Source organism: Mesoplodon mirus, assembly GCF_964341445.2.
Source record: "Mesoplodon mirus genome assembly, chromosome: 11".
Taxonomy (NCBI): Eukaryota; Metazoa; Chordata; class Mammalia; order Artiodactyla; family Ziphiidae; genus Mesoplodon; species Mesoplodon mirus.
This window is the reverse complement of record NC_138987.1, coordinates 15,170,562-15,197,706: the sequence shown is the minus strand read 5'-3', so window position 1 is coordinate 15,197,706 and position 27,145 is coordinate 15,170,562. Positions and strand designations below refer to the sequence as shown.

The 27,145-nt window shown below is 35.8% G+C and overlaps 1 protein-coding gene across 1 annotated transcript in view; it reads left to right on the top strand.

The window, feature by feature from the left end:
- ATP2B1 (ATPase plasma membrane Ca2+ transporting 1) overlaps positions 1-26,692 on the top strand; it is a 133,080-nt gene extending 106,388 nt beyond the window's left edge. Inside the window, exons 13-21 of the mRNA XM_082636013.1 lie at positions 339-518; positions 1,156-1,243; positions 1,843-1,949; positions 8,959-9,150; positions 9,381-9,594; positions 10,063-10,274; positions 11,650-11,757; positions 13,581-13,763; positions 23,427-26,692. Coding sequence (XP_082492139.1) covers positions 339-518; positions 1,156-1,243; positions 1,843-1,949; positions 8,959-9,150; positions 9,381-9,594; positions 10,063-10,274; positions 11,650-11,757; positions 13,581-13,763; positions 23,427-23,738 — 1,596 coding nt within the window. The 3' untranslated portion in view covers positions 23,739-26,692. The remainder of the gene's footprint in view (positions 1-338; positions 519-1,155; positions 1,244-1,842; positions 1,950-8,958; positions 9,151-9,380; positions 9,595-10,062; positions 10,275-11,649; positions 11,758-13,580; positions 13,764-23,426) is intronic.
- The last annotated feature ends 453 nt before the right edge of the window (positions 26,693-27,145 follow it).

Sequence of the window (27,145 nt, the reverse complement as noted above, 5' to 3'; positions counted from 1 at the left end):
GTCTGGGCAGTAAAACCAGAACGGTGGAAAGCCAACCAGGAAAGAATTGCCTAATGGTTGCTAGGGGGAAAAGGCACTTTAAAAAGCCTTTGGCAAATAAATAATGTAAGCAAATTAAGTCAGATGATAACTGAAAGTGAAGCCTGAACTAGGACTGTGGCAGTGGAAGGGGAAAGAAGAGATTATTGGGACTACTTCAAGAAATAATATCTTGAGATATAATTAAAGTTGTCATTTGTGGGACTGTGAGGCAATGTGTATTTGTTCGGTGGGATTTTTCCCCACCCTGGAAATACTAATTTTCTTTCATCATGTGAATTTTTTTCCACATTAACCAGGTGCCAGATGCAATAAAGAAATGTCAGAGGGCTGGAATTACTGTGAGGATGGTCACTGGTGATAATATTAATACTGCTCGGGCTATTGCTACCAAATGTGGTATTTTACATCCTGGGGAAGATTTCCTATGCCTAGAAGGTAAAGATTTCAACAGAAGAATACGAAATGAAAAAGGAGAGGTAAGCGTTTTTTATTTTTTAAGTTGATATATTTTTAGTATATTAGGAATTTCACTGGACAGATACATCCTGAATATGCACTACGTGTTAGGCATCGCTCCTGGATCAGTGCAGCCCTCACCCCAAGAAGCAAAACAGTAGCATTTTAGGAAATAAAGGGGACAAGTGATAAAGAAATTTGCCCTAAAGGGAGTGAGCGCTTCAGTTTTTCAGTCTGGGCCCAAGAAGTACAATATGTGTAAGCGAGTAATGGGAGACGAGTTTGGAAAGCTTGCCATGGGACATATTTTAGGGGACCCCAAACCCTGCACTGCTTACGCTGAGGAGTTTCCATTTTCATAGGCGGTGGGAGGTGGTTAGAATTTGATCCTGTAATGATATATATAACAGCGGTTCTGCATTAGAGTGACTAGAGAGCTTTTTAAAATGCTGATTACTAGGCCCCACCTCAGAGCGTCTTATAAGATAGGCCTTGGGTCTCGCTCAGCAATTTCTGTTTCTGACAAGTTCTCAGGAGTTGCTGATGCCACTGGTCTGTCCACCACACTTTGAGAACCACTGATACAAATGCTAGGTCACTAACTTGGAATTAGAAAACTAGGCTTGGGCACGTTTTAACTTTGACAAAAATTTATAGATTGAGCAAGAGCGGATAGACAAGATTTGGCCAAAGCTTCGAGTGCTTGCAAGGTCATCTCCTACTGACAAACATACACTGGTTAAAGGTGAGTAGATTTTACAATTACTCCGCAATTTCTTTAGAGAAATGCGTTCTGCTTCCTAAAATAGTAATAGATACTGAATATTAGATTGAATCGTGGATATCATCTTCTCCAATAAAATCTAAATACATTTCCTTTTGATACCTTAGGTGAATTGTGTTTATCTTCAGTGATTAAAACAGGATATAATTCCTAATACAACAATTTCTGTAGTTGTTCCTTGCCCAACATCTCAGCAGTTTCCATTTCTCTGTGTTTAATTATTTATTTTTAACTTTTTCTTTTTTTTTTTTTTTTTTTTTGCGGTACGCGGGCCTCTCACTGTTGTGGCCTCTCCCGTTGCGGAGCACAGGCTCCAGATGCACAGGCTCAGTGGCCATGGCTCACGGCCTAGCCGCTCCGCGGCATGTGGGATCTTCCCAGACCGGGGCACGAACCCATGTCCCCTGCATCGGCAGGTGGACTCTCAACCACTGCGCCACCAGGGAAGCCCTTATTTTTAACTTTGAGTCTGTAAAACTGGCTAGCTAGCATATTCTGCAGAATTACTTTATTAATTAAACAGGTTGTTTTTACAGCATAAATACTTACTTTTATTTCAGGTATAATTGACAGCACTGTCTCAGAACAACGCCAGGTTGTAGCTGTAACTGGTGATGGTACAAATGATGGCCCAGCATTAAAGAAAGCTGATGTTGGATTTGCAATGGTAGGAACTTAACATAATTCAAATATTCAGGTGTAATTTACTGGTTGGGTTTTCTGTTTGTTTGGTTTGTTTGTTTGTTACTAAATTACTGTTGATTTTAAACACTGTCCCTCAAGAGTAGCTTGAGGGATAATATGTAAGCCTATATTGGTTTATAGGTCTAATTAGTTTATATAATTAATACCTTTATTTGATGCTGGAAGATGACGTGACTTCTTTTGAACAGTTATAATATCATACATTTACCTTGTACTCTGTAAAATATATAAATGTCTGTCATCTCATCTAAACCTTACAGCAGTCCTCTTAAATAGGAGACAGGCTTAGAACAGTTATATGTATTTAAATTAAGAATATGATTAAGAATCTTCCACTCAACTGAAAATGTCTTAAGAGTAACTTTTTAGTAATCATTTCATGTATAATAGATGTAATCTTTTTTTTGTAATCTTTTTTGACTGAAAAAAAGATCTACTGTACCCCACCCAAGTTCTCAATTTATATTTGATTATTAAAAGTGCTGGGAAATTTTAGCATTTCATTATTATTTTCTTTATACTGTAGCCATAATACTGATGAAGTGTTTACTATAAAATAGGTATCATAAAATACATATGCTACATAAATGTTTAATGATTGAAATTAGATTGTTACATCTTTGAATCCAGTCCTTCTAATTTTTCAGTGTTGGAATGAATCTTTGTACTTTCAATGCCATAGAAAATTTAAGTATTTTATTTAATTGTAATTTGATTTATTTCATTTTTGGAAAATACAGGTTCATAATCACAATTCTCAAATCCAAAAATCTGAAAACTGAAATTTTTTTCTAAATTTGCAGCAGAATCATTTGATTGCAAAAAATATTCTGAATGATATGAGGATGTTATTTGTCCCACTTAATATGAACATTCATAGTCATTGTAGAGATATTAATGTGTTTTTATGGGATGCTAACCCTATCTGGGAGAATTTGTGATAGAAGGTATGTGCCTCATTATCTTTCTAAAGCATGAGAGACTTTGAATTCTGAAACACAGTGTGCCCCCAAGTGTTTCAGAAAGGAGAATATTTATGTGTACCAATGTTTATTTGCATAATTTGTCCCCCTGGTATTTTGCTGCTAAAATAGGGGTTTAGCAGAACCACCACCATGGTAGCTGCCTTTTAACAGGAGTGAGGGAGATGGAAGAAGGAAATGATATGGGTAAAGTACTCTCAACCAATAGCTGTGAACCCAAAGATTTCCACCCTGCCCTATCCCAAACTTATTATGGTAAGCAGTGCATTGGTGTGAACTTCTGAAGAGCTGGGAGAAGAAGCTGAAGGGATAAGGAATATTTAAGGGCTTTTCCTTTGGCTGTAAGCAAAACAGGATCATTCATTTTAGAAACACGGGATCACTCATTGCTGCTCTTGAGCATTTGGCAGGATTCTTACTTCTGCTTTCATCTGGACAGCTGACCAGGAAGGTATTTATATACAATGCATTTTAATATTTAAAAAACAAAAACAAAAACTTACTTCCTAAAACTTAGGTGTTTAAGGCAGATACTAAGGGCTTTAAATAAATGCAGGTAAATATAGGAATTCAGACAAAAACACAGTACAGCAGCTGCTCTGTTTGATTTTTAAGCCTTGAAAGTTTTCGGTACATTTTACCACTTTTTTTTTTTTAAAGGTAACGTCAAAAAAAAAATCTAAATTTATTTTAAATGCACAGAGAAAAAATAAGTGCATAGTGGCTTGGACTTGAAAGCACTCCTGCTCAAGCTTGAATTTACTTTGTATATTTGTTCAGTTCTTCAATTTCATATTTTAAAACTGAAAGACGAAATTATGTGTCTTGGACTTTTATTAGATACCCACAAGAAATTGCTTGTGTGTGTGTGTGTGTGTGTGTGTGTGTGTGTGTGTGTGTGTGTGATGAAGTGTCTCTTTTTTAAATTTATTATTTATTTTATTTTATTTATTTTTGTCTGTGTTGGGTCTTCATTGCTGTCCGCGGGCTTTCTCTAGTTGCAGCAAGTGGGGGGTTACTCTTTGATGTGGTGGTGTGCGTGCTTCTCACTGCGGTGGATTCTCTTGTTGCGGAGCACAGCCTCTACGCGCGTGGGCTTCAGTAGTTGTGGCTCACGAGCTCAGTAGTCGTGGCTCGTGGGCTCTAGAGCATAGGCTCAGTAGTTGTGGCGCACAGGCTTAGTTGCTCCGCAGCATGTGGGATCTTCCCGGACCAGGGCTCGAACCCGTGTCCCCTGCATTGGCAGGCGGATTCTTAACCACTGCACCACTAGGGAAGCCCAAAAAATTGCTATTGATTAGTTCTTTTTAAACCTGTCTCTTATTTTTCAGGCAGAAATAGCATTTTAAGACACTGTATTCTCTCTCTCTCTCTTTATATATATAGGTGTGTGTATGTATGTATACACACATATACACTTACATTTAGTAAATTCAGCATTAAGATAAAATTTACAACAATAAATTAAAAGGACTCTAATGTGAGTACATTGCAAAGAGGCCTGGCATTTTCCCGTTTAGCCACTCCTTTCAGAATTCCTTTAGATAGCAAGCTTCCATGCTGTGTTTAAAATATGATTACATTATTTTTAAAATTATATTGCATTATTCTTACCAAAATTCAGTTAACCACACATGTACAGATATTTCTGTCATCATAGACTGAATGCCATGATGTACTTCTGTAACCAAATATGCATCTGTGGTAGTAAAATCTTCGCTAAGGTAATTAAAATATCTTCATTTAATTTAAAGTGTTTTTAGACTTTGGGTTAATAATAATTTGTTTCTCCTCCAAACATTAAGAAGCTGTTTTCAATATTCTGGTCCAGAAACATTACAGGTGAGTAGTTGCTGCCTCCTAAAGGTTCAGCACAGAAGGAAGTAAATCACTGAAGCACGGTGGCAGCCAGTGAAGAACTAAACACTGCACAGGGAGTGCCTCAAGGAAGAAGTCCTTGACTCTGCCTGTAGAGACTGGGGCAAGTTTTCTGCAAGAGGTGCCATTTGAATGGAGAGAGGGAGAAAACTACTGCTAAGAGACCCTCCGAATTACAAGTAGTTTAACTTCACTAGAAGAGGGTGTGGTGTTGGTGGGTACTGGAATGTGACGATCAGAAGGGCCTTGAATATGAAGATGAGGAAGTTGTTCTTGTATCCTGTAGATCAGCACTTCCCAAGCAGACTTCTGATGCAGTAAAACAAATTTGGAGACTCACAATGCATGCTAGCATACAGCTCTAAGAAGCTTATAAAAAGCTGTTTTAACGTTTTTTGATGGCGAGTTTCCCAAACTTGTTTCACTGTGAAACTAGTTTTTATTTGGACACAATTAACATCTTAAAGTAGCTTTTTAAATTTTGAAAGATTTTGAACAAGGGAGTGTGAGATTTGCATTTGCAAAAGATGGAGGATGATTAGAGGCAAGGAAACCTGTTGGGTTTAGATGTGTTAAATAGGTTGCACATTTAAAAAATATACAGGGGATTCCCTGGTATTCCCTGGCGGTCCAGTGGTTAGGACTCCGCGCTTTCACTGCCGAGGGCTCGGGTTCAGTCCCTGGTCAGGGAACTAAGATGCCATAAGCGGTGGCGCAGTGCAGCCGGAAAAAGGAAAAAAAAAAAAGTAAAGTATACAGATTAGGAGTTAGAGACTAAAATTTTAAATTAAGATTGCTCCTTCATGGAGTATTTTGAGAAAAGCTTGGTTTGGACTTTGTGTTTATCAAAACAATATTGCATAGCATTTAATAAGTCAAACAGTTCTATAAGACTTAATAACTGTGTCCCCTACCACATATCATTTCTTCCAGCTAATTTTTGACTAAAGGAAACCAGTTATTTTCCCTGTTTGTTTTCCTTAGTTGTTTGCCTCCATGTATCTAAATGGCATGATTACAAGGGTTTTAATTTTTTTTTGTATTTTTTAATTAATCTTTATTGGAGTATAGTTGCTTTACAATGTTGTGTTAGTTTCTACTGTACAACAAAGTGAGTCAGCTATATGTATACATATATCCACTCTTTTTTGGATTTCCTTCCCATTTAGGTCACCACAGAGCACTGAGTAGAGTTCCCTGTGCTATACAGTAGGTTCTCACTAGTTATCTATTTTATACATAGTATCAATAGTGTATATATGTCAATCCCAATCTCCCAATTCATAGTTTTTTAAATTTTTTAAATATAAAGCCTTTGTTAATGACCATTAAGGAAGATAAGGATTTAGCACTTTCACAGGCACACACACACACAGACACCTGTATGCATTCACGCACACTTCCTATCCTGTTATTCTTCCATCAGAGTTAGAGATCAGTCAATATACCGTCCTTATTGTGATTAGAAATGCTGTTCCAAGCTGAGCCATGTGGTCTGTTAAAATTACTTTTACTTCCTTGCACAACTTTTTGTATTCCCTATACATTTTTTTCAATTCACTTTTTAATCTTTATAAATTATTTATCTATTTATTTTCTTAGTTTTTTATGTACTTAATACTAATTCATCGCCAAATTCTCCTTTCATTACATCAGAGACATCAGGCACTTTTACCAGTTTTGCCTTCTTAGAGCTACCTCTCCCAGATCTTCTGATGTGCTTCAATCTGGACTGTTTGCTAAGCCTGCTACACAGCTGTCTCTTCTTTCTCCATACCTAAGAATTTCCTTTTCCTCTCTCTTATGTTGGATTTTGAATTTCCTGAATTTGATGCCGATGTCTTTTGTGGTTTACGCTCTCATGTAGTAAAGCCATCTCCCCCAATAGATCCCTGAGAAAAAGGGTTCATGAGAGTTAAACTTTTTCATAACTTTTATGACTGAAATCTCTATTCTCTCCTCAAAGAATCCTCCTTGATACTTAGTCGGACTTGGTATAAAACTCTAGGTGGACAATGATTTTCACTCAGAATTTTGAATTTGTACCTCCATCGTTACTACATACCATGTTGAACTTTGAACCTCCTTCTCCCCCACCCCCACCACACACACTTTTGGGAGGAATATGTCTTTCCTTTGTTCTCAGTCCTCTGAAATGTCGTGATGGTTTGTCTTAGGGCAGCTTTTTACTATGAAAACTGATTTTCTTGAATTTTGTGAAATTTTCTTATACTCGTCTTATGTCTTCTCCAGTGTCTCTTCTTTGTGGAATAGTCCCCTCTGATTTTTGAACCTCTTGGACTTACCTTATTATCTTGTCTCTTTTTTCCTGTCTACCATACCTTTGTCATCTTGCAGGAATATTTCCTCAACTTCTGTTGTTTTTTCATTTCTGTGATCATATATTTAATTTCCTAGGGTTGTTTTTGGATCTCTGAGTTCTTGTTCTTGTTTCATTGCTGACCTTTTGCCTTTCTAAGGATTTGATTTTTTTAATAAAAATCAGCTTTTATCTCTGTGTAGTGTTTGTGTCTCCATATGCCTTTTGGTTTAGTCTCTGTCTTTCAGGTTAGTGCTTTCTTCAGAGGTCAAAGTGATGCTTGGTTGTCTCTGCATATTTTACCAGTAGAAAGCTGAAAAGCTGGAAAGCCTTAGGCCTCTAAGTGGGATTTATCGACCAGAAGCTTCCCAGTAAAGTGATCTGGCTTGGCCATTTCACTTCCTTAGGGTACCTTGAATTTTCAGTATTTTTAGGTCTCTTCTCCTATGATGGTCAGATTTTCAGGAAAGAATTTTCAGATGTGCTGCCTAGAGGACAATCCTGAATACTGGTATTCTGGGAATCAAGTAGAAAAAAGAAGGGTAGTGGTCTCTACATTCATGAAACAGAGTTACTCTTAACCCCTTTTTTTCAATATAGCACCTCCTATACTCAGCAGCACTTGGTATCGTTCAGTCTAAACATTCTCTGTTATACCCTCTCTAGTTAATTAGCAGGCGGTCTTCTGCCAGGTTAGAGGGAGTGGCAAACTTCCTGGTTGTATGGATGTGGGAAGGGACTCTGAGGCTCTAGCTGCCTTTTCTTTTAATTTTGTTATTAAAATACAACACACATAGAGAAAAGTGTCTATGTCATAAGTAAACACTGAATAGATTATCACAAGTAGACAGACCTGTTCTATGCAAGGCAAGAAATAGAATATGACCTATGCCCCCAGATGCCTCAACCACAGTCCCTTCTAATTACTGCCATCTCTCTCTGCAGAGATAACCAGTATTCTGAAGATTCCTTTTGTCTGTTTTTGAACTTCGTACATAAGAATCATATATCATGTATTATTCTGAGTCCATCTTCCTTTATTCATCATTTTTCATGTGAGATTCATCTGTGTTATTGTACATAGCTGTAGTTCACTCATTTTTATCAATCCACAACTTATTAATCCATCCCATTCCACTGTTGAGGGACATTGTTATTCTTAGTTTGGGCCCTCTAAGTACTGCTTCAGTGTCTTCGGTAGACTTTTAAGAATCCTCCTGTTCTTATTCGCGCCTTCACCCCTACCTCCATTGCTGCCTGGTGCTGCCGAGTCCTGAGCCTTACATAGGAGAGTCCTGTAGTGCAGAACGGCTGCTATTCTGCTCTCCTACTGTTGATGTAGGATTCAGCTTTCTGGGGTCTGCTGAGTTTCTTCCTACTTGTTTATCTGCTTTCCAGCCTCTTAAGATGTTTTTGCAGTGTCTCTTTTCCCACTTTTTGACTTTGTGAGTTCTTATTTTTTAATTAAAAAAAAATCTTTTAGTGTGACTTTTGGAAGGAACTTGGGTAGTGCCTGTGTCCATTCCTCTTTTTGTTTTTTTAAACTCAATTTGAACATCATTGTCAATGCCTCGTTCGTTATGTTCGATTTCTGCTGAGATAGAATGTCTTTCTGAGAGATAGTACAATATCTTAGACTAACTATATTACCCCCTTTTACGGTAAATTTAAGTCAATAATTATTAAGTATAATGGTAAATTTTTGTTTATAAAATATATATTATCCTTTCAAATATTTAAAGGTTATATTTTAAACATTCAGTCTAATTCACAGAAATTTTCTTTAATAGGGTATCGCTGGAACTGACGTAGCTAAAGAAGCATCTGATATTATTCTCACAGACGACAACTTTACAAGCATTGTTAAAGCAGTTATGTGGGGACGAAATGTCTATGATAGCATCTCAAAATTCCTTCAGTTCCAGCTTACTGTTAATGTAGTAGCAGTGATTGTTGCTTTCACGGGCGCCTGTATTACTCAAGTAGGTTGACAATTTATTCATTAAAACTTGTTTATTTTAGAGCAAAGATGTGTATAACCTGCCTTTTTAAAGTACTTAACTATTTAAATAAGTTGAAGCTTAGTACTTTATGTTAATTAATATAAAAATGTAATCCTGTTCTGTTAAGTTTTTAAATAGAAACGGCTTCCTGAGAATTGCGGAGTCCCTGAATAGCTGTAAATGTCTATTAAGAAACCTGTCTTTTCTAGGATTCACCGCTTAAGGCTGTGCAGATGCTGTGGGTAAATCTCATAATGGATACACTCGCTTCCCTGGCTCTGGCAACTGAACCCCCCACTGAGTCTCTCCTGCTTCGGAAACCTTATGGTAGAAATAAGCCTCTCATCTCACGCACAATGATGAAGAATATTTTGGGTCATGCATTCTATCAGCTTGTAGTAGTCTTTACACTCTTGTTTGCTGGTAAGAATTTAATGCCTGATAAAGTTTCATTTGTTTTGTTCCAAGCTAATATCCCAGATGGTCTTAATGCTACAGATTTTTCAAGAACATAAGTTATTTTCTTTCTGACTCCCCATTTATCTTTAACTTCTTCTGTTTATCGGTGGATCCTTATTAGTACATTTTGAGAGGCAGTGTGATAGATTGGGGCAGTAGGGGGAGTAAAAAGAGTCCTAATTTCTTGTCCTTGGCTTTACCACTAACTTAAATATGTGATCCTGAACATGTCACCATAGTTTTGGGGGCTTCCGTTTCCTCCTGTATAAAATAAAAGAGGGTTGTACTAGAGAATCCCAGGTCCCTTCCAGCTCTTTCTGTGCTGCCGTTTGAGAGCCAAGAAAGGTCTGACTAGGTTTTATTGCATACTTCCTTGAAATGTTAAATTATTTTGTATGATAATTACAAAATGGTAATTTTTCATTCTTTCAGGAGAAAAGTTTTTTGATATTGATAGTGGAAGAAATGCTCCTTTGCATGCTCCTCCATCGGAACATTATACTATTGTTTTTAATACCTTTGTACTGATGCAACTTTTCAACGAAATAAATGCTCGGAAAATTCATGGTGAAAGAAATGTGTTTGAAGGAATCTTTAATAATGCCATCTTCTGCACAATTGTTTTAGGCACATTTGTGGTACAGGTGGGTAATTGTAAAAGATAGTTTCAAATATGATTATCATGTGGAGCTCTTAGGTGAACAGGTGGCTTGTTCCAGAAATTACTTGACTGCAATGTGTGGGCCTTCTGTGTATTGCCTTGAGGACATCAAAAGAACTCGAGTGAAAATTTGCCCCATCCTGAAACTCTACGTGTGAATGAGTACATTAAACTAATACTACTTTAATTGCGCTGCTGGTTCTGTGGCTGTGATACTTCACACTCACTGCGATTCTGATTATTCTACATTGTTATTACGGAAACTGTTGCAGTTTTTATATTATTTAAGGCCAGTCTTATAGTCAACCACTTTTTAGTCCAGCTAGAGTGATCTCTTAATTGCTTCTAGCAATTAATCGTAGTTGTATTTGTACAGTTGAGTTCATTATTAAAAAATAAAAGGTTTTGAGATGCATATTTTAAAATCCATGTGATTCTGAATGGCCTCATCCAGACTTGGTATGTGCCAGTTTTCCATTTTGTAATATTGTCAAAACAAGGTAGAAGAGGAGTGGGAGAATGGGTGTGAGAAGTGGGGTCGAGATGAAATAGAAAGGACCGAATTTTCCCATTTTTATAAAGGTCATTCTAAGGACAAAACTAAGCATCACTTTACATATGGTAAATTTTATATAATTATATTACTATACCTATGTTTTTATATCATCTTGGATTCTATGGTACTCCTCTGTGTAAATGGTGGTTAATAGCAGAATCTGGAATCAAAGCAGGTAAGTGAATGGTGCATGATCGCACCAGGAAGTCAGTAAACACAGTAAGATTTAAACTTAAAAGGTGAGCTTTGCAACAATAGAATCAAACAGGATGATGCTAGTTTCAAAATGAAGACCTAAGAATTTTGAAGTTTATTCAGTCTATACCTTGTGTACTGTGGATACCAAAACCAAAACCCTAGACTTAATTATTTCTGTGCAGACTGTTTCTGTTTTAGCTTTCAACTTCTATAAACTTTAGGGGAAGTGTTACTTACTTGTTGTGTAGTTTCTGGAAGTATTTTATTAAAAAATCATTGTTCATGACACGCTAAAATTTTAGTTTTTACTTACTATTAAAGTTAGGTTTATTTTATCTGTTTTTAATATATGGGGATTGCAAAAATGTAACTGCCTGTCTCTCTATCAAGCAAGTCTGATAAAACTTAGTTCCTCGATTAGGTTGATATACCCAAAACAGTTGATGTAGGGTGTCATTCTTCAGTGCCTTCGTGCTACTCTAAGTGTGGTCTGTGGACCAGCTACTGGTCTGTTCATTACAAGTCCACAATGAGTTAAGGAGCATGGGCCAGAGTATAAGTCAACAACTTCACTAAATAAATTTATTCTTGATTATTCCTCTAGATAATAATTGTGCAGTTTGGTGGAAAACCTTTCAGTTGTTCAGAACTTTCAATAGAACAGTGGCTATGGTCAATATTCCTAGGAATGGGAACGTTACTCTGGGGCCAGGTAAAAAAATCTCATCATTTTTTGTTCAAAACTACAGTGATTTTTAAAAAAAATTTCTAGTGTGTATATTCTTTAATCAGTTCTATAACTTGATTCTAAGTAGTTTTCATTCTGTTTTTTAGAACAAGTTTTACAACTCGTATTAAGCTGATGCATTTATAACTGGTTAAAATGCTAATATCTGTATCTTTAGCTCTATGACCTACTTTTGCATTTTCAGATATAATATTTTAATAAAAATATTATATACTTTAGACTTTTTATCATTTTGTTAGGTAATTTAATAAAACTGTAGCATTGGAAAAATCTTGAGTTTCAGTTGATGTGAAGAATGTTTCTATAAAAATGCTGGTATCTGGAAAAATAGGCCACAGAATGACATTTTAGATTATTTGGATCAAATGGCTTCAACGGTGTATGTATAAAATACAATGCCTGAAAAATTAGATGTCCTTAATCTTCACTATGGATAGCTGACTTGCAGATATATGTCATTATTTTTTAAAAGATAAGTGGTAACGGTGTGTGGGCTGTTGTGTCATTTTAAATCCATTACCATCACTATAAAACTGATAGAGAATTTGTACCAACATTTTCATAAACGAAAACTAGCCTATGTTATGGTGTGTAGCTGGTGTGAGCTAATTTACTGTCATTTTGCAAGTCAGTCAGACTGAATATTCAGATTGTACTTAACCTTAACTCAGTCTTTATGCGCCTTTTATCTCACCTTTTTCTTAATTGTGTTTCTAGGTTCTGAGGTTTCTCTTCTTACTCATTATAAAGACCTCTTTCATTGAGATCTTCTTTTAAGCAGGATCCATACTGGGCCCACAGTTTTTTTTTTTGATTACCGTCCTAGTTACTTTATAATGTTCCCTCGCAGGCAAAACCGAACCCTACAGCCTCCCCCAAAATCTGGCTAATTTCAGGAAGGGGAAATTCAGTACAGTGTACACGCCTAACAGGCATCAGTTACTGTCCTTGGTTGACGTCGTCTGTTGATTTTAAGTGTGCGATGGTAGAAAGCACTGATTTTGTTGGTCAGGAAACCTAGGGTCTTAGTCACTCCATGAACAAGTCACTTCCAGTGTCTTCTGAGCCTGTTTCATCTCTAACATGAGGTGGTTGGACTAGAAGTTCTCTGAGCAGTTGTGATTCTGACTGCATGCCTGTTTCTCCCAGCTTCTTTAAGGAATGGCTGTGAACACCTATAAGTTAATACATATTGGTATTTTGGTATTTTTTATTGTCTTCTCGGGCATCTGTTCTTGTTTGGTGTCATTCTCAATCAGTATTAATCCAATTTTAAATAGTTGTACTTTATAAAAATAAATACATTCAATAAACAAGAGCTATTTTCAGCTCAGCCTTGAAGATTTTCTGAATTTTGGTATGTTTTTTCTCATTGAATTCTTAAAGCACTAATGAAATGTAAACTTCTTTTGCATCATATAAGATCACCTATTTTCATTTTATTTGAAATAAATATCATTAATATGAGTTTAAGGAAATATGTATATATCAAAGCATGGTTGTATAATTTACTGTCTTGAATGCCCTAAATAAAATATGAAAATGTAATCAGGTTATTTCCATTCAGGAAAACCTTTTAGCCTTCAAACTTAAATCTTTTGTGTAGCTAAGAGAAGGATATTTTTTGTTCTGAGAAAGAAAGCCTCTGATGGACAGGATCTCATTGCTTCATTGGTAAAGATAGTTGGCTATCCTTGCAACTTTCCATACCTTTTTTGTATTAAAGTTGATCGGTTTAATTGTAGTTTGATATGATTTGTTTCTGAGTTCTTTCCCCTGTGTTGTAGCTTATTTCAACAATTCCAACTAGCCGTTTAAAATTCCTAAAAGAAGCTGGTCATGGAACACAAAAGGAAGAAATACCTGAGGAGGAGTTAGCAGAGGATGTGGAAGAGATTGATCACGCTGAGCGGGAGTTACGGCGTGGCCAGATCTTGTGGTTTAGAGGTCTGAACAGAATCCAAACGCAGGTATGGGTCTGGTGGAGAGGTAGGAGAGACGATGGGAGCGGGAGCCGAGGGCTTCTTGGAGGGCCTGGGGAGGAGGTTTGAATGTGCTCCTTTGCTTCCTTTCCAGCCTCCCCAACCCACAAAACTTATTCTTTTGAAAAATAGTACTGGTGCCTGGAATGGGTGAAAGTTTTAACTGACCATGAAAGAACGTGTCTATATGCCCCCAAGCTCCTTTTTTCCTAGCTTTTTTCCCCCCCCTTCATCTCCAAATGCTACTCTTGCCTATTTATCTGCTCTGTAAAAAGTGCCTTTTTCTTTACTTTTTATATGTTGATAGATGGAATGGTCCTTTCTCTTGTTCTCTCTCTCTCTTGCTGAGCAAGCTGTCACAATCTCTGATTCCTTGCAGATGGATGTAGTGAATGCTTTCCAGAGTGGAAGTTCCATTCAGGGGGCTCTAAGGCGGCAACCCTCCATCGCCAGCCAGCATCATGATGTAACAAATATTTCTACCCCTACACATGTAGTGTTTTCCTCTTCTACTGCTTCTACTACTGTGGGGTGTGAGTGTGTGTTCCTAAGTGCATGAAATTAACATTTCCTACTTCACACACCTAACGTTTCTCATTTTCTCCTTAATGTTTAAATTCATTGTTCAGGCTTTTCATAAAGCTTTCTTTTCGTAAAGTGGATTGAGACCTCAAAGTGTTGTCGTTGTGGTTGTTTTATTTCTTAGAGGGTTAGATAACAGGTGGAACAATTGCAACCAAAGATCAGACATGAAATCTGTGAGCTTGTCTCTATGCTAACTCTGATAGTTAATATGGGGAATAAAATTGTAGCTTAGAATTTGTGAAACGACTATAAATTTTTGAGTATATGCCTTTAAACATGTTCCATAATGCATGATTCCCAAAAGCATGTGATTTGAAACTGATCTAACAGAACCAAGAAATTGCATTTTTAAAGCTAAAAATGAACTTAAGCATTCTGACTTGTATCTTGTTCAGTTTGTAAAGTAAGTTAGTACCCTGAGGAAAAGTTCTGAGCATATAGCCAGGTGTTTGCCTTCTTAGCTTGGACTTTGTGGCCTTGCTGTGAATTTTTAATTTATTTTGTTTTGTTTTAAGAGTGCATCCCTGTATAAGCTTCAAAGTTCTTTGGTATTTATGTGGGTTTTTTTCATTTATATAATCAATTTAATTTAGAATTGCTTCCTAGATAGGAAAATGTTCTATTAAGTTTTCCAAAGAAGTAGGGAAAGTGCGTTTCTTTTAATTTTTTTTCAGTTTTTTTTTTTAAGTTTATTCATTTCTCACACCACTGCCCACCTCCCACCTCTTACAGCAACCAATTTGTTTTTTGTATCTATGAGCTTGGTTTGGGTTTCATTTTTTTTTTGGATTCCACATATAAGAGAGATCATACGGTATTTGTCTTTCTCTGTCTGACTTATTTCACTCAGGATAATGCCTACAGGGTTCATCTGTGTTTTCACAAATATCAAGATTTCCTTTTTTATGGTTAAATAATGTTCCTGTGTGTGTGTGTGTGTGTGTGTGTGTGTACACCATATGTATCCATTCATCAGTGGACACTTAGGTTGTTTCTGTTTCATTCTATCAGATGTGAGGTAATATCTCATTGTGGGTTTTGATTTGCATTTCCCTGATGATTAGTGATATTGAGCATCTTTTCATGTACCTATTGGCCATTTGTAGATAGTTTTTGGAAAAATGTCTGTTTGGATCTTTTGACCATATTTTAATTGGATTGTTTGGTTTTCTTGCTATCAAGTTGTACAGGTTTTTTGTATATTTTGGATATTGGCCCTATATCAGATATATGATTTGCTAATATTTTCTCCCATTCTGTAGGTTGCCTTTTCATTTTGTTCATAGTTTTCTCTAATGTGTAGAAGCTTTTTAGTTTGATGTAATCCCACTTGTTTAATTTTGCTTTTCTTGCTTTTGGTGTCAGATTCAAAAAATCATCATCACCCTATGTCAAGGAGCTTACTTACCATCTGTGTTTTTTTCTAGGAGTTTTATGGTTTCAGGTCTAATGTTAAAGTCTTTATAATCAATTCTGAGTTCATTTTTGTGTGGTGTGAGATAATAGTGGTACAGTTTCATTCTTTTGCATGTGGCTATCCAATTTTCCTAACACCATCTATTGAAGAGACTGTCTTTCCCCATTGTATATTCTTGACTCCTTTATTGTCAATTAATTGACCATATATGCATGGGTTTATTTCTAGGGTCTCTGTTCTGTTCCATTGATCTATATGTCCATTTTTATGTAAACTCATACCAGTACCATACAGTTTTAATTACTATATCTTTGTAATATAGTTGAAATCAGGGAGCCTCCAGCTTTGTTCTTATTTCTCAAGATTGCCTTGACTATTTGGGGTCTTTTGTGGTTCCACACAAATTTTAGGATTGTTTGTTCTATTTCTGTGAAAAATGCCACTGGAATTTTGATAGAGGTTTCATTGAATCTGTATTGCTTTGGGTAATATGGGCATTTTAACAATATGAATTCTTCCAGGCTGTGAACATGGAGTATCTTTTCATTTATTTGTGTCATCTTTAGTTTCTTTCATTAATGTCTTGTAGTTTTCAATATACAGGTCTTTCACCTCCTTGGTTAAATTTATTCTTAGATATTTTATTATTTTTTTGATACAGTTGTAAATGAGATTGTTTTCTCTTTTTTAATTTATTTATTTTTGGCTGCATTGGGTCTTCGTTGCTGCGCACGGGCTTTTCTCTGGTTGCAGTGAGCGGGGGCTACTCTTCCTTGCGGTGCACGGGCTTCTTGTTGCGGAGCTTGACCTCTAGGCGTGCGGGCTTCAGTTGTTGTGGCACGTGGGCTCAGTAGTTGTGGCTCGCAGGCTCTAGAGCGCAGGTTCAGTAGTTGTGGCACACGGGCTTAGTTGCTCCACAGCATGTGGGATCTTCCCAGCCCAGGGCTTGAACCTGTGTCCCCTGCACTGGCAGGCGGGTTCTTAACCACTGTGCCACCAGGGAAGTCCGGGATCGTTTTCTTAATTTCCCTTTCAAATAGGTTATTAGTGTAAAGAAATAGAACAGATTTTTGCATATTGATTTTGTATCTTGCAACTTTACTGAATTCGTTTATTAGTTCTGACAGTTTTTTGATGGAGTGTTTAGGGTTTTCTGTATATAATATCATCTGCAGACAGTGACAGGTTTATGTCTTCCTTTCCAATTTGGATGCCTTTTGTTTCTTTTTCTTGCCTGATTGCTCTAGTTAAGACTTCCAGTACTATGTTGAATAAAGGTGACAAGAGTGAACATCCTTGTCTTGTTCCTGACCTTAGAGGAAAAGCTTTCATGTTTTCGCTGTTAAGTGTGATGTGAGCTCTGGGTGTGTCCCTTCATTATGTTGAGGTATGTTCCCTCTATACCTGTTTTGTTAAGAGCTTTTATCATAAATGGATGTTGAATTTTGTCAAGTGCTTTTCTGCATCTGTTGAAAGATGATCATGTGATTTATACTGATTAATTATCACAGGTCATAATTTTCATTAATTGACTAGAAAGACAGATTTTCTTTCAGGTTTTTAGTAAATGACTTTTAGTAAAAGGTTTTTAGTAAACTCTCCAGAAGTCTTATAACCTATATCGTTCTTACTCTGAATTAGTGTCTTAAGTCCATGGTAGATTCTTAGTATATTAGAGGCATTAAAGATACAAACCCCCCCATTCCTCATGCCTACCCTTGAAGTCAGCTAAGATACCTGATTTGGCCAGAATCCTATCTTTTCCATTTGGTCTTTAGCCAATTAAGGACTAGAGGAACCTTGGGAAGCTGGGGAGGGGATGAATTGAGGGGAGAAAACAATGCTGTTTACGCAGAGCCTATCTGTTCACTCTTAAGTAATTTTCATTTGTTATTTTTGACAATGTTGTAAAACAGGCAGAACAGGAACTATGCCCATTTTATAGGTGTGAAAACTGACTTGGAGTTTAAATGACTTGTCCATGGCTAATAAGCAGAGGCAACATGATGTAGAGCAAAGAGCAGACAAGTGCTGTAAAGACAAACTGACCCTGTAACATTTAGACAGGATGTTAAATTTACATACGTGGACAGATCGGAATCTTCCTTTTAGAAATTACTGTGGTACTACCTACCTGAATGAAATGGTGTATGCAAGTTGCCTGGCCTTACTCCTGGGATGGCTGATGTCAGTTGCATGCCTCCCTCCTATGGATTTCACGTTATTCCTGGCTTTCGAGGACATATTACCACTCATCCCTTCATCTCCTACTATTAGTGTTCATTTAGTTGTATTTCATAAACAGTGGAAGGCCTACTATATGCCAAGGCTGCTAGAACCTCCAGATCTTGTCATCTAGTAAGGGAAGCAAACAAGGAGTTGGGGATTTCTACATGGTGATGAAACAGAGAATGTTATAACAGGGTCCTTAACCCACCCTGAGAAGTCAGGAAAAATTACCAAAAGGAAATGATTCCCGAGCTGACCTGACAGAATTTGTCAGTTGAGGAAAGCAGACCTCAACTGACATAGTTTGATACTAAAAGAGTAATGGAATGTAAGGAGTTGATGAGGCTAGAATGGAAAGTAAGCATCTGTTTATATCCCACAAGAAGGAGCCAAACTGAGACTTAATCCCTCCCCTCAAAACTTTAAATTTGAAAAATTTCAAACTGACAGACAAGTTGAAAGATTAATACATGAATAATCTTCACCTGGATTTACCACTTCCTAATATTTTATGATGTCTGCTTTATCTATATAGTATTAATATATACTTTTTTTGAGCCATTTGAAAGTAAGTAGCAGATATCGTAAATGCCATCTCTAAATACTTCACTATGTGCTCTCCTATATAATCATACTATATAATCACATCCAAGAAATCTATCTTTGATACCATTTTATCTAATATACAGTCCATATTCAGATTTCTCCAGTTGCCCCCAAAATGTCCTTTATAGCTTTTTTGATCCAGGATCGAAGGAAAGACACTCAATAATGTGTGTTATGACTCTTCAGTCTCCTTTAACCTGGATCCATTTTCTCTACCTTTAAGTTTCGTAACATTGACTTTTTAAAAAAATCTAGGCAAATTGTCTTATAAAGTGTCCTGCATTCTGGATTTGGTTGTTTCCTCTTGATTAGCTTTATGTTAAACTTTTTTTGACAAGTTTATCTCCTAGGTGGTATATATTCCATTTATTTTTACTTCAGAAAATTTTAAGTAATTGACTTCTTTCACTTGGAGTGGTATCACATGACCTTAGGTGTATCATATTTATTGTATTTCTCTGTATAATTGTATTCCAGGCTTTATATTAAATATCAAATCAAGCACAAACTCTCTTTGGAGACATAGCCACCCACACCTGCTTCAGGTGATGTGCTCTGTGCTCTTTTCTGATGCACAACTATATATGAAACCTGTGAGTTGTTGGGCACATGTATTGAGGGTAATGGTGTTAATACATTTAATGAAAGGTGTAAATTCCTCACTGGTTTCCTGCCCTAATATAGAATAATCTTAGAAATATCTGTGTTTGTCAAACTTCTTTGACTTTTTTTTTAACCTTCTTTTTTTTTAGTGAAGTATAGTTAATTTACAATGTTGTGTTAACTTCAAGTGTACAGCAAAGTGATTCAGTTATACATATATGTATTCTTTTTCATATTCTTTTCCATTATAGGTTAGTGTAAGATATTGAATAGAGTTCCCTGTGCTATACAGTAGGTCCTCATGGTTTTCTATTTTATATGTAGCTGTGTGTATATGTTAATCCCAAACTCCTAATTTGTCCCTCCCCCCTCCCCCACTAACCTCAGAGACTCATCTGGAGTCTTTGCTGTGCTAAATGAAGAAATTATAATCCATTTCAACTTTGTCGTATACTAGGCTTGTAACATCTCTGGAGAGGGCATCTTTTTTTCCTCACTTATTAGTCAGATCTTCTAAAAATCTGAAGAGGAAACTTTCTATAGTTTTTCTTTATAAAGTGTATCCTTCTAATATCAGTCTTCACGGTTAGTAAATTCTTTTGCTAAATCAATAGTTACGCCTTCCTGGAAAGGAGAAATTGAGAGAAAATTTGGACTTCCAGATAAATGATTGGCAAGCCATAGCCTATGGGCCATATCTGGCCTGTTGCCTGTTTTTAATTGGAACATAGCCATGCTCATTCATTTAATTACTGTCTGGTAGTTTTACACTACAAAGGCAGAGTTGAGTAGCTGCATCAGGGACCGTATGGCTCACTAAACCTAAAATATTTGCTGTCTGGCCCTTTACAGAAAATGTTTTCCAACCCCTATTCCAGGTAATTAAAACATTACATATTACACAGGTGAGTCTCACTTTGAGAAAATTTGATATGCAAGTACACAGCTTTGAAAAGCAACCTCGAATTTTATTCCCTGTTGCACAGTATCTTTTACTTTACCACTGAAATTCTTTATGGTGCACATAATAAAGGTAATGATAAATACAAATTTCAGAAATGGGCAGTCTGTTGTAGAAGGTAAGATATATCAGCTACTGATTAAGTAGCCTCATAGTTTAGAGCCGTCTCCTTACATACAGTGTTTTGGGCAGTGATATTTTTCTACTATCAAAAGTTAGGATTATATTTAAGAAAATGGGTGGTTTAGCAGGGTACATGATCTTAACTTGATTTGTTACTTAAAGTTTAATGTAATGCTTACATACTCAGTTTCCTAAAGTTACTTTATTGATCATAATAATCATTTCAATTTTTTGTTTGCCGTATGTGCCTCATCATGCCTCTGATTTTTTTCCTCAATAATTTACTGTTTAAAAAATTCTTGACATAGGGATTGTTGAATTTTTCTTAATTCTAATAATTTTAGGAGCTATAGTTTTGTGCATAGTAGGTCTTAATAGCTATTAAAAGAATTGAGTTAAAAGACTAGATAAACAGGGTTGGATTGTCAAAGATGGGTAATCATTTTCTGCTTAAACTGATTTCTTAGTGGTATTAAAATAGTTTTCTGTCTACCTACAGTATAATGCACACAGTTGGCACTTTTTAATTACTCAGAATTACTACAGTACTGTGAGAATTTTACCTATAGAAGGTAACAGAGATGAGGGCAAATATAAACTAGGTCAGTGTCACGCCTTAGATCGAGAGTGCTTTCTTATTTATGAGTAGAAAGTAAAACAAATCTGGCTCAGTGGCCCCTAGTTAATCTAGATGTTATTGTGTGTGCCTAATGTGAGAACTGTTTATTGAAAATTGTATTGCTTTGCAGCATTTCTAAGCTGTCCTTGTAACGTGCTGACCTAAATCTTAGGAAGTATCTTAATCTATTGAAGTTAGTTATAAAGCTGATGCCCATATGTTCTCTTCTTTTATTGACTTGAAAGAACCTGGAGTTGGCAGTACGGAAAGCTTGGTTCTAAGACATTCTGGCACTAATTTGTAGTGACCCAGCAAGGCAGCCACCTGTCCTCAGTTGCTCAGTTTCATTATTTGTAAAGTGGTTGAAATAAACTATCTCGAATATCCTTTCAAGCTTCGATGTTCTAGGATAACTTAATACATTTTGTCAGATAGGAAAAAAAATCTTAGCAAAATTGGAAAGCTTCCATAAAAAGGAACCTAATTTCACTTGCCACAGGTGTGAGTGTAATCGTTTATACAAATATACTAACTGCACTCACCTGCTTATAACTCTTTACGCTGCCCCTCCTAGAGCCTTGCCAACTCCCATATCTCTAACTTAAACCCATACCTTTCTTCTGAGCTCTGGATATTTTCACTTGGATGTTCTGCAGCTCCCCAAATTTAACATGTTTCAAAAATTGATTTTTATTTTCCCCTTGATTCTTCATTACTCCCCTCTACCCAGACTGGTCAAAATAAAACATCTCAACTGCTTCTCTAGCTCCATTAGCAATACCAGCAACCAAGTCAAATAAGCGACAACTTTAGCGTCATCTTGAGCAGCTCTCATCACTCACCAGACTTGCTGGCTGGTCCTCCAGTTTGTATTCTCTATGCCTACTGGCCACTGACAGCAGTGAACATAGGAGTGCAGGAATCGCTCCAAGATCTTGATTTCAATTCCTTTGGATAAATTCTTAGAAGTGGGGATCTGGAATAGTCAGACTCATACAAGCAGAGTAGAATGATGGATACCAGGGCCTAGAGGGAGGGGGAATTGGGAGATGTTGGTCAAAGGGTACAACGTTTCAGTTATACAAGATGAATAAGTCTGGAGATCTAACGTATAGCATGGTGACTACAGGTAACAATACTATACTGTATTGTATACTTGAAATTTGCTAGGAGGGTACAATCCCAAGTGTTCTCGACACACACAAATGATAACTGTGTGAGGTAGTGGATATGTTAATTAACTTGATTGTAATGATTATTTCATAGTGTAGATGTATATCAAATAGTCTTGTATACCTTAAATATATACAGTAAAAAGTGGGCATAAACTGCTACATTTTCAAAAAAATAAATTCAAATATCCCTGTGAAGAAATTAATTTTTTCAATGCCATTGTCTTATGAGGTGAATTTAGTGACTTATGAGATGACTTTAGTGATCTTTTTTTTGGAATATCAGTATCAGTTGCTTCTGTTAACTATGAGTAAATGATGTCTTCATTGCTAAACAGGATTCATTAGAAAGCAAAGGCAAACATTATTTGAATTGATGTATACTAGATGCTCAACTATTTGGATTTTGTCTTTTTTTTTTTTAACTCTTTATGACACTGGGTTAATGAGACCTAATGTCAGTATGTGCAGGAATGTATTTGAGTCAATTATTCATTAACCTCTCTTCATCCATACAGCAGACTTCTGAGAAGGAAGGTGAATTGTTGAGCTATATGTTTAAGGGTGAAAATGCTAGAAGACTTTGTGTCTTCTCCTGGGGAAATTTTTCACAGAAGGATCCCAGAGGGTTTTTTGTTTTGTTTTAAATCTGTTCTTTCCAATGAAGTTTAGTATGTAAATTTATTTGTTTTATTATTATAGAGAAAAACACTAACACTTGACTGACAAATGGCATATACTCAAATATTTATAGCTGTTTAATGGCATTTTATAGATATTTATTTGGGTTTTGTCTTTTTATTTTTTAATTAAGGGCGTAGTGGGGTAGATGTGAGTTCATTGTGACATTCAGCTTATATTTGCTTGGCTTTTTCATAGTCGGTGACACCCTAATTCCTAGCATGATTAATAGTAACCCTCTGTGCTTGACTTTGTTTAACTTATTTTGTTTTCAAAAGATAATTTTTTTCATTTAAAAAAATTAGCTAAAGCTGTGTATGGTTAATTTTATGTTTGTTTTCTGTTTGATTTTGGTTTTTTTAGGGAAAAAATCCTATAAAATGGCTATTAAATTCTTAGCCAGTGACAATGAGATTTTCTTAGTATTACTTTGAATTCTATACCTCTTAATTCTTAGAGTATGTGGTTTTGTTGGTCTGTAGTGTCCTACTAAAATATTCATTTTTTTTTACAGTGTATTGCAAGTTCCACTGCATTACATGCAAATATGATTCACTCATACCTAGCTGTTTGTGGATTCAAACTCATAAATGAACCATTTTTAAATTAAGCTAATGGCGTACTGATATCTTTCTGTGTTTTCTGATGTTTACAGATTCGAGTGGTGAATGCATTTCGTAGTTCTTTATATGAAGGGTTAGAAAAACCGGAATCAAGAAGTTCAATTCACAACTTTATGACACATCCTGAGTTTAGGATAGAAGATTCAGAGCCTCATATCCCCCTTATTGATGACACTGATGCTGAAGATGATGCTCCTACAAAACGTAACTCCAGTCCTCCACCCTCTCCCAACAAAAATAACAATGCTGTTGACAGCGGGATTTACCTTACAATAGAAATGAACAAGTCTGCTACCTCTTCATCCCCAGGAAGCCCACTACATAGTTTGGAAACATCACTCTGATTGTAAGCTGAATGTTAACACACTAGCTGCATTGTAAAGAAACAAATTGAAACTGGGTCTTTTCACATATTGTGACGGACAAGATAGTATTCTTGTCTTTGGACTTCAACAGAAGACACACTTGTACGAATGTAGATTTATTTTTTTAAAAAAAAAAAAAGCAAAGCTTTCTGCCAGACTGAGGGTGCTTTTTGGGGGGTGGGAGAAATGAACTGACAGAAACAGTAACTCAGCTTAAGTTGACCTGTGGATCATCAGTAGAACCTAAGAATGGTCCTGAACAGTGTATTAGCAAAGCTTTAGTTTATCTCAATCCTTGATGGGAGAGAGGGAGGAGTAAAGCTGGGCAAGCAAGCAAAGAGCCCTGGATCATTGAATTGATGCTTTAATTTCTGCTGTTGGCTGTTAATAATTTGGATTATTTATGTTTATAAATGATACAGATCTGTTTACAAGGTTTGTAGATACTTTTTTTGTTCCTGTTCATAGATGGGAAGCTTCCTTATAACTGATGCAGAGAAAAATTAGTCCTTCAAATACTGCTGTATTTTCAGGAAAAAAAAGGGGGGGGTGTTTCTATTGAAACTGTACTAAATTTTTGCCTACAATTTACCTTGTTAAATATTGTAGATAAATTGCTAATACTAATAGCCAAATAGATAACACTAATGCTTTGTTTAAAAAAACAACAAAAAACAAACAAAACAAAACAAAAAAACATGAGCAGTGGTGTTCTAATGAAGTTATGGCATCTGTCCTAATTAGTTTCTTAAATACATTTACTACTTAATGGTTTTGAAACAACTGTTTAATTTTTAAAATTTTTGGAAACTTGCTAATAACCTTTGTTCAGAATTTAGTAGATTGTTTAATGCAGGACATCAACTACATAATGAAAGATGCTTGAAATGCTTTTGTTATTTCAGGCAAATCAAATTAAATCAAACTATCAAACTACAAGAGAACTTTAGTCCTTTTTGTTTTTGTCTAAACATGTTAGTTCAGTGATGTCTTGGTGAACTGTGAGTGAACTGTATTGATTTTTCTAATAAATCCTTAGAAACCTTCATACAGCATGAGGGCTGTTGGCATTTTGAAAAAGGTTAATAAGTAGAAGCATACATGTTTTCCTTTTGTTTTTGAAACTTGTTTGTAAACATAAATAAATATGCCCTTTTATTAAATAAATACACAGCGATGTTTTTTTAAAAAGAAATTTCAGCTTCTTTACTCAATTCTACATATATGGTGCATCGGTCTGTTCTCTTTAACCACAATTGGAATAAATTTCAAGATGGTAACAGCCCCATGAAGTACCCCCTTTAATTCCTTGGTGGCAGTCTAACAGAACCAAATTAAGGAAGTCATTGCAGTTTGACATGTTCTTCATAGAGTTTAGTTTGCCTAAAATAGTCTCACAGTTTAAAAAAAATAACGACCACCATTGTCTTTGATACATTTGTTTTCATTCTTAAGTGGCCAAATAACAAATTAGGTAAAATGAGATTATGTGAAAAGGTGGGAAAGATCCTAAAAATATACATATTTAGATGTAATAATTAACCATATGCTGGAATGCCCATCTCTAAGCCAGCTGGAGTCTTTAAGCCTTTTTTTCTTTTGTCTACCTTCTCCCCCTTTTTGCCTCTGTCTTTACCTTTTAGGAACTGGCATTGTGTTAGGGCCCAGATTGCATCAGATATACAATCCTCAGGCTGACATAAAGTTTACGAGGACTACTACAACATCTGAGAGTGCTGACCCAGCAAAGAAACATTTAGTTGATGGTGCTTGATACTTTTGGTGGATGGGGGAGAACCTTTTTCTCTCCATCAGTCCTTTGCAGTTAGCCTCTGCAAGACTTAGAAAAACATTGGCTCTGTCAGCATTTTTAACTGTACATTATTCATCAGGTATTTATAGCAAATCATACTGTAAAAAGAGGTAGCATGATATGCTGGAAAGCATACGAGGCTAGGAGTCAGGACCTGGTTTCTAGTCTTGATTTTGCCATTAACGTGCTGCATGATCTTGGGGAAATCATTTACCCTAAATGAGGGTGGTGGACTAGACTATCTTGAAGAACCCTTTCAGCTCTAAAAATTTACCCTATCAACTGGAGAAGCCTACAAGGCATAGGGAATAGAGAAAAGGGAAATGTTTTCAGTTTTCTTTTTTATTTTGGTTATGCTTAAATATGAATGTAATTACCAAAAGATTTAGAAATGCATGTGCTTTGGAGGATTTGTATTGAGCTTTTACAGTATTCATTTTTCAACTCAAGGCAATGGCTTTTTACACCAACTCTAATCCATAAACGGGTCTTATGACATCCATGAAGTAGTAGCAAGACATGCTTAGTGTGTATTTCTCTCTTTGAGACACTGTAATTTCTACCAGAAATTTCCAGAGCATTATGTAAGTGGAAAAAAATGCAAACAAGCTGTTAAAGATCTTGGATCCCATTATATAGTATGTATAGCTGAAATCAGCATCTGTAATTCAATCACGTTTTCTCTTTTATCCTCTAACCAAAAAATTGTTTAATTTTGCCTCCCAAATGTTTTTAATCTTTGTATATTTTTTAAAAATCTTTTTCTCCTCATCATTGCCTTTTTTGTGGTTGTAAATAGACTTACTTGCACTTTGAAGATGAGTTACTCCTTGTCATCTTATAAATATGTGATATGGTAATTTTCATAACAGATGTCAGTTTTGAACCAAGAAATGGTGATTTGTTTATAAGCAAAAAAAAAAAAAAACTGGCTTCATTTCTGTGAAATTGCTCTTTGAAAATTTCTTTTTACACGTGTAAGCCAACTGAGATACCGTGATGGTGTTGATTTCTTTCAATGATGCTTACCATCTATTTTAGCCACTGAGCCTTTTATTATTTGTCTATTTGTAAAGTTTATTTGTCTTAACTCATTTAATAAATATACTGTTTATCTGTTTCTGAATGGGGACTGAACTTTTTGAATATTTAAATTGATTTGAACATCATATTTGGGAATTATTTTTTTCTACTTGAAATTTTAAAAACCTAATTGATGAAAATTCTGTAATGTACTTGAAATGTTTGGCTGTGTTCTAATATGCATGATCTTGCCCCTAGAGTGAAAGTGGGTATATTGTCCCTACTCGCCTACCCACTGTCTTCAATCTTTGTAGCACAAGAGATAATTTTTGCAGTCCAGGGGAGAGTAATGTTTGGATTTTAAAAAAGATTAGTTTTTCACATTAAATGTAAGACCTTATTTTTTCATTAACTAATGCAAAGTTGTCAATAGCAATTACCTGAATGTTATGGTAACAAAATTAATCAAATTGCCCTCAGCTGGTTTTTATAATAAATTATTAACATAAGTTAGCAACTTTGTTGAAATACTGAGAAAACTTTAAATGAT